General features: G+C 41.1%; 1 protein-coding gene across 2 annotated transcripts in view; it reads left to right on the forward strand.

Moving 5' to 3' along the window:
- pdgfd (platelet derived growth factor d) overlaps positions 1–4,770 on the forward strand; it is a 74,929-nt gene extending 70,159 nt beyond the window's left edge. For both annotated transcript variants that reach the window (XM_031297230.2, XM_036001646.1), the window contains 2 exons: positions 200–417; positions 2,605–4,770. In XM_031297230.2, coding sequence (XP_031153090.1) covers positions 200–417; positions 2,605–2,739 — 353 coding nt within the window. In that variant the 3' untranslated portion in view covers positions 2,740–4,770. The remainder of the gene's footprint in view (positions 1–199; positions 418–2,604) is intronic.
- Positions 4,771–11,510: the final 6,740 nt, after the last annotated feature.

Raw genomic sequence — 11,510 nt, forward strand, 5'->3', positions numbered from 1 at the left:
CAATTGAAAACTGAGTTAAAGGCTGAGAAATAGCTCATGGTTTTGGAGATCTGCTGTATAATTTTGCACTTTGAGTGATAGGTTTCAAGAACCGTGACATGAAAAGATTTTGTATGTAAGCAGTTGAAAAAAAACTAAATACAACAAAAAAAACGTAACTAACCAGTCATCTTTTTTCTGTCTCTCACTCACTGTCCAGTTGATCTAAACCGTCTCTTTGATGATGTCAAGCGGTACAGCTGTACGCCTCGCAACTACTCTGTAAACCTACGCGAGGAGCTGAGGGCCACCAACGCTGTTTTCTTCCCTCGATGTCTGCTGGTCAAACGCTGTGGAGGCAACTGTGGCTGCGGAACTGAGAACTGGAACAATGGCTGCACCTGTCAGGCCTCCAAAACGACACTCAAACTACACGAGGTAGACACACAAACACACACACATACTGTTGAGTGCATCTTAAAAATGTGGGAATTTTCTGGTATGGTGCAATATTTGGTACCTGCTATGCATAAGGAAGCAGCAGTAAGTCAGAAACTATTGATATGAAGAACTAAAGACTTATCAGCGATTTTGTAAGGCGATGCCTTAATAAAAACACGTGCCACAGCATCTGTAAAAATCACAAGATGTTACGGTGGCACCTTGGCTAAGTAATTCCTATTTGCTCAAATGCTGTATAGCATTTGTTGGATATTCATACTGTATGCATTGGCATGGAAATGTAGGGTGCCTGATGACCTGAGGATTACCGTTTTTCCCTCTTTCATCCTGCACCATGAGAGGGGAAAATGTACCTTTTTTATAATAACAATGACAAACATTTAGTGCTTTAAATACAGCTGTAATAAAAGATGTTCATGTAACGTCTCTCTAAAATGTACAGCACATTTTTGGTGTGTGCCTGAAAGGGGCTAAAACGATGGTGCGTGAGTGAGTGCGTGAGTGAGAAGGGGAGAGATATTGGGCATGCAGAGGCAGGCGCCGCATCAACAATAAAGCAGCAATGCACCATCAGCCTCACACTTTCTCCCTGCTCCTCTCCTCTATTCGTCTGTCGGCCTCCATCTTTCTCTCTCGAATCTCTCTCAATGCATTGTTAGCATTCTATCACTCTCTGTCTCTCTCTAGGGTTTCATCATCCTTTCATTCTTCCCAATTCCCATTTTCAATTTATCCCTTTGCAATGCACCATTCTTGCTCTTTAAGCCTGTCATTCATTCTTTTCTCTCTCTTCCCTCCATCTCTTTGTGTATTTGTTCTCGTATTGCTTCATTATTGAAACATGGTCCACAGGGCTCTCTCTGTGTCTCTCTCTCTCTCGCTGTTGAAAAATCATACAATGGAAATGTAGACAAAAGTAGGATTTGGGTTGTAACTGTGCTATGTCTAGGCCTAAGTGTGTGCATGCAGAAAAATGCTTGCATGAGTGTGTGGTTGCGTAGCATTGTATTTTTGTGCGCGTGTGTGAGACATTTTCGTCCTCTTCTCCTTGTAGTCTAAGACCTGTAACTGCTTCCTTCACTGACTTAACTTCTAAAGAAACATTATTACTCACACTATTGTTTCAGTGCTGGGAAGTCCTGACATTAATCATGGGCAGCTTTGCTTTCACTGTGCTTTGGAGAACAAATTGACTGCATCTGTTGTGGAACAATTTGTACTTCCATTCCATTTTCACATTAGTAGTGGCACCTGCGAACAATGTGGCCATCTGCAACCAAGTCAGTTATAGTGAAACACTGAGTAATTCTGACTATCAAATAATTTTCATTGTACTTCCAGAGACTCTCAGTCTAAACAGGGCCTTGTAACCTTTTTTCCATATTTGTAAATAACGGTCTTACTTTTGTTGAAAACCACAATATGCTAACTTTTTGACATAGTATAAATGGTAACCACATACATATATCAGTCTGTGTATCTGTAATCTGTGTGTGCACTGTACTGATGTTTGGTATGTTTTCTAAGATACGGTTTTGTCTTTGCACAGTCAGCAGTGAGTCCCTTGGCAATATGTCCTGGATGTTTCCCTTTTGGGAAGTGTTCCAGCTCCAAGTTACCCTGAAAACAAATACGAATGAATATACTGTATGTTAAAATAATACAGGCATTTCAGTGTGGTCATTTATGATTAACAAGAGGGTGGAAGTGCCCCCAGAGTTTCACAGTAAACCATTGCACTCTTAGACACCTTGCTTGCTATCTAATCTATATTTTGGCATCGCACTTGCTTCAATGCCAAGTTTTTTGTTCTTTAAAACAGACTTTACATCAGCTTCTCATTACTTTCTCTACATTTTTCATGTCTCTGTCTTTCAAAGTGGATTTATTGGCATCAGCTACAATGAGTTGACCATGGCTGGGTGTAGTTCATAAAATTTCGATACAGATACCATGAATTTGATTCTTCGTTATTGAAATTTGGTATTGAATGACAAGGCATTTTTCAATACTTGATACTGTGGAGGCAATTTGGCCGGTGCCTAAAAGTATTGAAGTTACCCAGCCCTAGAGTAGACAAAGTATTTCCAACACCTACCAACAATCCAGGCAAAAGTGAATCCGTTTTCTCACCCCTGCTGTCTTATTCTCTGACCCTTTTAGGTGCTGAAGTACGTCCCAGAATTCACTCTGTATCAGCGCCCTAAGAGGCTGAAGGTGCGCTGGGTCATAGATGAGATCTTCCTCACACACCATGAAAAGTGTGAGTGTGCGTGTCCCTCCCAGCCCCCTCGCTGACACACCCAGACTGGCACATGCATCTGGAACTGTTGGACAAGTTCCTCTTTTATCTATTTTGCAACGGACTTCATATAATTACAGCAACGCAGACACACATGCAGCAAAGAAGGAGGCAGCATTTTGACTGACAAAAAACACAGCTCGCATCATACACTGACATTTGTCCTTGCAAGTAAACCACCTACCTTTCTCTGTACATAGGCCAAACTTGTTATATTTAACTTTCCAGCAACTTGGAGTATACATTTTCCCATTTTCAATTGGAATTCCTTTCCTCTAAAAACCAGATTCATAAGATTCTTTGGAATACAAAAACATTACCATACCATACTATGAAAAAACATTATAATAAACTCACATTTACATTTTGATTTAAGGAGTTTAATGGATGCCAACTTGATTGAATTCAAATTTGACTCCAACCACTGTGTAAACAGTTTATTCATATTTCATGTGTATATATTTGCATCTTCGTGTTATAAAAAGAGTTTTCGTAGGAACTTTAAGCCCTTCTTCAGCCAGAAGCATGCTGAGATGTGTGAGCGTGAGACAGAATGAGGGAGGGAGAGGGGTTGGAGGAAGTGTAAACCAAAATAACACTTTATCTTGATGTGAAATTAGGCTAACCACAACCCTCTAGATCTGAATTGCATACTAACGCACTCAAACACACATTCGCTCTAGGCTTCTGCTCCATCCTTAAAGACAAAGAGTAGTTATTATTCATACTAAAATCTTCACTGCTCTATTTATTAGTGAAGCCTTCTTGTTTTTCACACATTCCTGTCTGCATATATTCACGCTTCCCTTTGTCTATCCATCCATCCATATGCTTCCCGCCCCTTTTCTTTCTTTCTCACTGACTCCATCTCTCCCTCTTTCTAAAGCACACACTCCCTCTCTCCCTTCATCACTCTAACACATGAAAAGAAAAGTGAGATCAGACTGCTGTGCTCTGCTCAGTTTTCTGAGCGTTCCTGGCATTCCAAATGCTAACTGGAATTCTGCTAACACGAATAAAACCGTGATCCTCAGACCCTGAACACATAAGAGGAAAGAGAGTTTTTTTTAGGAGAGGCGTCTAACAGAAAAGGGACAATCAAGCTGCCTTCGTAGATTACCAGCACTTCTGGATGAGAGGAGTGAAAAGTGAGGAGCCACTTTCAAGATACAACATAAAAGATTGCAGCTACTTCAGCGGTTTCAATCAGCATGTTCACATATTCAGCTTGACAGATTTTTTGTCAGGCTGCTTTATAACCTCACGAAGATGCTCATTAGTATCACACTCTGACCCCCATTTTGCAAGTCTGCTGCAGCACCACAGTGAAAAAGAGAGCTGTGGGAATTAGTGTAATGTTCTTGGTCTCTGCTGAAAATACAACTGATACCGGTGTATGTGTGTGTTACACGGCTAAGCTAAACCTAGGCTCGTAGAACAAAGGAACACAGCTACTAAACCTAGCTCGTAACATTAATGGTATGGGTCTCCTCTCCCTGCGTGATGCATTTAGCGTGAGAATGAGACCTATGCTTGCCTGGATGAACGTATACTTTCCTACCTAAGAGGGGTTGTGCGGTGTTAAACTGACTCACCCAGCCGTTGTTTTAATTCGTGCTGTGGACGTGGGCCTGCTTGCTTCGGTGATCACCCCGTCGGGAGTGACCTTCGCTCCAAGTCTGCTTTCCAGCGTCCTTCGTTGAGCCCGCTCTCCGTGTTTTAGTTCAAGTTTTGAAAAGGTGAATTTACAAAGTTTGTGTTGTGGGAAACAAGAAAACGTCTCTTTAATCCAACAGTCTCTTTCCACTTGTGGTTTGCAGCAGTCCGCCTGCCGCTCCTTCCTGAAACATGGCTGTGGTCGACTAGTCAATTTTGCTTAGGAAGGTTCTTAACGGCGTGAAATGACCTGGAAGTAGTTAAGTGGCTGCCATGATAAGAGCCGTTCGAATTGTCTAAGTGATAAGGAAAGGTGCTTCAATGCTTCCTTTGTTACCTCCATTAGCATAGGATACACTGGACCATCCTTTACGAAAGAAAAGTCCTTACGGCAGCAAAATTTAAAGCGGCGCATCACCATTTCGCCGTTCATAATCAATGTAAGGTGTGCACTAGCGCCGTAATCCTGTACGCACCACACGTACATTTCATTTTCTGTGAGACATTGCAACACATCCAGTAGACCTAATAATGATAATGTACTTTTTGGCACCGTTTGAGTGTTTTAATAAACTGGTTAATACGAGAACTTTCCTCTCCAACGCTTAAAATGACAGTGAGCATGTGTTAACAGAACTGTGAATGAATGAACCGCAGAATCCAAAGTTACAGAGCACACCGGACAGCTGTGTATTTATAGCACAGTGCAGCGTCTGAAACAAGTTACCTGTTCACCCCTAATGGCTTATATCAATATATATGTTTTGTTAAAAAAATCACTACAGATATGACTACATTATTATGACCATGTGTAAAAGTAGGAATATTATGTGACAATTGCGCGGATCGGCTCTAACGGCATTCAAATCAATTACCTGAAATACCCCACACACACCCTCCCAAATAAGTTATTTGCACCCTTTCTACAATCTCTGTAGGATATTGCTTTTAAATGATGCACTGTAGTGATGTATAAGTATTTTCTTTAAAGATTTACTGTAATGATGAGAATGCTGTTTTTTAGTAACTGTAAATGTTTCCAAGCGCGCAGTAATGTCACTGTAGCTGACATCGTGGGATATTTAAACAGCAATACTAAAATCTGTAGTTGACAGAGAAAACATAACTTGACTTTTAGCTTATGAAATAATCAATGGAGTGACGCTGTTGACTGCTGTCCTCGTGCATAAATGCGCACAGTATAGCGGACGGCTCCACTGTGTTTACAGTTTAGAGAATATTGTTGTCATTAATAATGTATTTCTTTCACCCACCCGTAACCATCTAACACTTATAACATAGAATATGTAGCCTACAGTAGATTTGTGGATCTAACATGTTCTGCTTATCTTGCATACATTTAACAATTATTTTCATACAGTCATCCTAATCGGGATAAAACTTCATTTGCTGAACACCTTTCATACAAGAAACAGCCTACAGCTCAGTGTTTTATAATAATGAAATTACATGCAGTGAGTTCTTCACATGAAACGACATCATTATTGCAGAATAAGAAGGGAAATAAAATGGTGATGAAGTACTTTTTTCCACTGGGTTGTCCACGTTTTTTAAGCCTGCATGAAACATCACGTTTAGAAAGCACGGGCCAAGTATTCATATGCGCCTGTTTCACCGGCAGACTCACCGTCAATAACACCCGCCGTCACACGATTACAGCCGAGTGTAAGGGCAGTCGGATTCTCCTTGCACCGCGGTTGTCTTATCCTTATTCCTTTTGAATTCTCCTTCACACCTTTCCTTGACCTCATGACGTTTACCATGAGGAAAAGTGGTTAGGAAAAGGACTTAGGAGGTAATGTTTTGACTTTTCAACCGCAGCCAATCTCTTGAATGAATCTCATCTCATACACCTGCAATGGCTGGGCTCAATCAGATCAACAACACCACAGCCCTCATGTGAGTCTGACCCTGTCAATCAGCTAACCACGCTCACGTCTCTAAAGTGACTAGGGCTACGTTTACACGTAGGCGGCTATTTTCATAAAATTTCCCGATCCCGTGGTCACGGTGAAACCTGATCAGCTGTGTGCCGGTGGCGCTTTTATGTACATGTGTCACGGGTGTTATTTGGCAGGTGTGCCAAAAAAGTGTGTCAGGTTGTGTGGTAGTCACATTCCAAGTAATTTGCCCCAGACAACCTCCACCCACACACCCACACATCTTTTGGCTGTAGCCTCACCTTGCTGTAAAGTTTCTGTCTTCTGTTCTCATGCAAAGTTTGCTTTCATTTCTGTGTGTTGCATTTTAAAAACACAAAGATAAACACAATGCTCGTACAGAGTGTGTGATTTATTCAACTTTCACAGAGGAAGGTTGGCAGGTAAAATAGTTATATTTTCAGTAGCTAATGAGCCAGATGGTGATTAGGTAACGTGTCATTTTCCAAGATGCTTTATTACTAAATGTATAGTTACTCGAGCAAGAGCTTTTATGAAATCTGCTATATATTCATGCATGTGTGAGGGGTGTGTGCATGCTTGTGTGTGTGTGTGTGTGTATCCTGTGTCTGCCAGTTTTCTGCCGTTATCAGCACATTCCATTGTTGCATGCTCCAAAGTGACATTCCTCTTTTTTCTCATAACGGGTTTATTTTCTCCTACAGTTCTTTACAATAGAACCGCATGTATTTCAAATTCAGACATATAAACCTGCTTGTGTAATTGTTTGGACTTTTTTGTTTTGTTTATTAACGTCAGCTAAGAGACACACACTGGACATATTTCAGATTATCATGCTTTGTATAAGATTTGGTCCAGAGTTTCAGCTTGCATTGTGGGGATTGTACGGTCATATTTTCAACTCAGACAAAAGTTGTTTGTTTTAGCAAAAACCTGCTTTGCTGTATTCAGAAAAATATTCACGATGCTTTACTTAAATAATTTATTGTGTCTTTCTCTATTGTTTTATTAAAAAATATCAGCTGGTTTGTCTTGATAAATAAATAGTTTCAAGCATTACTGCCTCTAGTGTTTTGATTTTTCTGGTTTTTCCTCACCAAAAAATTATTTTATCAGATATTTAACTGTAGAGTGTCTTTATGTGACACGGGACAATTGCTTGTTTGATCACCTGTAGAGTGAAATAGGAAATGTTTCGGTGAATACCTCATTGGAAAGAGAGATGTAGGGAGACTGGGACAGAAGTGACTAAGAATAAACACAAGCACAGACAGCAAGAAGAAGAAAGCGTTTGGATGAAGAACAATGAGGTTGTTGCTGTCAGATACATCCTTGCACACAACACATGGAGCAGACAGGTCACCATGGAAACCACAAATGTGTTTTTAAGAGCCATGTATCACAGGTGAGTTAAGGAGAGGTCATATAATCGTGACTAAGTCTACTGTTTAGTCATGCTAGCGGCTCTGGGAGGCTGTACTTTTCCAGAGTGGTGCTTTAAGCTAAATGATAACGTCAGCATGCTAACACACTCACAATGACATTGTTAACATGCTGACGTTAAGTGCATATAATGTTTACAATGTTAGGGATCTTAATAATTGTTAAATAGCACTAAACCTATAGCACTAAAGTACAGCTGAGGCTGATGGGAATGTAATTTGCAGGAATTGGTCAAAAACCAAAGTATTGGACAAATGGAAATTTTGACCTGATGATGGTTCTACATGAAAATTTAAGAAAGTCAAAGATATTATATTAGTTATTACACCATTAATATCTGTATCAAATTGCATGGCAATCCACCCAGCAGTTCTCCTGACATTTCACTGAAGAAACTCAAATATCAACCAGATGTTAGAGGAAAAGTCAGGCAATCTTCTGGCATTCAATTCAACAGTTGTTAAAATATCACAGTCTGGACCAAAGTGGTGGACCGACATAGCCATCCCTAGAGCCATGCCACACGCATGGCTGAAAACATGTGTATTGATAATACAGGACAGCATCCATTTAATTTGAGTTTAAATTACATTAAACAACAAATTTTGGCCGACATGGATCATCAATATTTGTTTCTGTATTATTAATCGCCAAGTTGGATATCAAGACTTCGAACAATTTTGAGTTTGTGCATAACAACAACAACAACAACAACAACATGGATGTTGATGTAAACTCCATTTTCAAGTCAGAAATGGGTTATTACCCTAACTCCCATATGACATGGACGCAGCATCAGCCACATGGTTAAAAAGATGAGGAGAAAAGAAATGATGACAATAATCAAAATTTACTTTAAAAGGGATCACTGTTTTCAAATGAATATAGTATTACCCATGGCTATTCATTCAAGTTTCAGGCTATGTTTAGACGGAAACGATCTGAAGAGAAAACACAAAAGTGGCGTTGCGTTGGCTCACTTTTTATTCCGCGTTTAGACGAGAGTTTTGGGGGGGAAATCTGCGTGCATGTGGTGACGCAAAAGTGTGTCAAATTCGATGTAGTATACACGCCAGGCGGCTAGGTGGCACTGCCACACAACACCAACGTAGAACCTTCCTTCTACTTCTCTCCTTAGTAGCGCCAAACCAAAACATGTCGAAGCGAACAACAAAAGCTTGTCTGGAAAGATGAGGAGGTGGAGTTGTATGTTTGTCTGATGATGACCGGCACAGTCGACCGCGATAAGCCACAGCACAGCACCCACGGGAGCACTACCAATATCCTGAGCCTCGCAGCCCTTCAGTGGCAGCGGCCAGAGGAGGCTGAAGCAGACCGTCCTCTGCCCGCTGGCACTCGCTTTCTCTTCATCCGTAACGTAGCCTACTGTGGCTCAAATGAATAGCCCACATATGGTCATCGAACTATAACAACCTTATCCACATTGTCGAAATCATTTAAATATTGAGCCATTACACTGAAAATCTTTTAGATAACATGAGCCTGTAATTTCTGTATCCTACTCCGTAACAACAGACTACCTGGACGCCTTTTTCTCGCCTCTCTCTCCACACCGTTGTCTTCAGACTTGTGTTTTTGCCCTTTAGACGGTAACGCGACGGTGGAGCGTTTTAAGATTTCCACTCTGGAGGGTGGTTTCACTTTTTTGCGTTTTTAAGCCCCAAAAACGCCACCGATAAAATATTTTTTCGTTTTCACCCGTGAGCGTCATCGTGTAAACAGGGCCTTAAATCTCTCAAGGCTGCTTCCTGTCTCCATGGTTGCTGTGGCAACCCTTCCTGTGCTGTTATTATTACACAGCAGTCTCCATGTACAGCCAGCCAGTCACATCCCACAGGCCACCAACCATCCATCTCTCAGTACATCCTTTCATCCATCAGTGACTAGTTTTTGAGTTATTGTAAAAAAAGAGATTAATCAAAACAAAATAGCCTTCTCTCAGTCCCCACTGAGTTGAGAAAGATTAAATGAGAAACATACAGCAAGATAAAAAAAAGAGTGAGCAGGACTTAAGATTAAAAAGGTGAAGTAAATATAAAGAAAGGGAGAGAATATAAGGAAAGAGAGAGAGAGAAGGGGCATGCTGGTTTGAACCCATCATTCCTACAAGGCTGTTTGTGTCTGTCAGCAGCTTCTTATTGTTTCCTTGCGGACACACACACACACACACACACACACACACACACACACGACACTTAAGTATAGTACCATCAATGAGGCCTTCTCATTCTTTAACAACTGCAGTTTAACTGCCCACTCAGTCTCTACTGTGCGTCCTCATGCTAATATCCCACATTCCTTTTGATCCATTCATGTTTCACATACATTTCTCTTCTTTTTTCTCTCATCCTCTCTGTCCCATGATGCTTTCTTCGTCTTACTTATCAGGACAAATCACCACCCAGCTGTTACCAAGGAAACCAGGAAATGAAACCATAAAAGATGGAGGGAAAACATCTGAAGATCTTTATTCAAACCTCTGTCGCAATATTTCTCTTGTTTCCTTCTATCTTCTTATATTCTTTATATCCCATTTGTCATTTCCCATTTTTCCCTTTCTCGGACGGTGTCACTTAAAGTGCATAACTGGAAGCAGTGTTAACAGGGACATAGCTTTTCAATCTTACTGTCATATATTAGTCATGGGGGTGGCCTCAAACATACATAATACCTTTCTGCACTCACTGTGCTTCTCAGACCATTTTCATAGCTCTTTATTTGGTCGGTGGTTAAGGGCTTGGCAATTTACTCTGCACATTAGAGGAGCTTGTGCTACAGTGGAGGTTATTTTTGAGGAATCCTTTTTCAAGACTAACTTGTTAGGCTGCAACCTGATTGCCATCTTCAAAGTTTAAAGCTTCACTAGGGGTGCACAATATATCGACTCAATATTGTTATCGCGATATCACGTTGCGCAATATTATTTTATTATTTATTTTATACTGTTTATTGATCCCCAGTGGGGAAATTACAATTTACACTCTGTTTGTTAGAAATCACTACACACAGGCCTGAAATACACACACATGCTCAGGACCTATTCATGCACAAATGGAGAGATGTCAGAGTGAGTGGGCTGCCAGTGCTGGACCAGCGCCCTGAGCGGGTACGGTGCCTTGCTCAAGGGCTCAAGAGCACTGAACTGGCATCTCTCCAGCTACCAATACACACTCTGTACTTTGGTCCGTACTGGGACTTGAACCAGCGACCCTCTGGTTCCCAACCCAAGTCCCTACGGACTGAGCTACTGCCACCCCCAAATATAATAATATACCGAAAGTCTCGCGATAATTACGCGATATTTTGTTTGCGTTGCATCCCGCCCGACATGTACCCAAAGAGTATAGAAGCAACAAGAGGAGAAACTCAATAGAACGTTGTGTTACATTCAGTCCAAGATGGTGGAGCTGCAGTTCCATTGAGTTTCTCCTCTTGTTACGTCTATACTCTTTGATGCACCTCTCGAAAAATACACATCACTTGGTAGCGTTGTATTTCCCCCGACTCATTTCCTGGTTCTCCTTCTCCATAAACAACATGAAATCAAGGAGAGGGTTAACTTTTCCTGCTACAGATTTTCCACCGTGGTCAGAAAGAACAGAGGAGACACTTAAGTTTCTCTCACTAACACTCTAGGGTCACTATTCGCTCCGAAGAAAATCGCCGTAACTCTCTCATCTTTTCTTCGCTCTACCACACACACCCACCCACATGCTCGACGCACA

This window comes from Sander lucioperca, chromosome 5 (assembly GCF_008315115.2).
Source record: "Sander lucioperca isolate FBNREF2018 chromosome 5, SLUC_FBN_1.2, whole genome shotgun sequence".
In the NCBI taxonomy this organism is placed as follows: Eukaryota; Metazoa; Chordata; class Actinopteri; order Perciformes; family Percidae; genus Sander; species Sander lucioperca.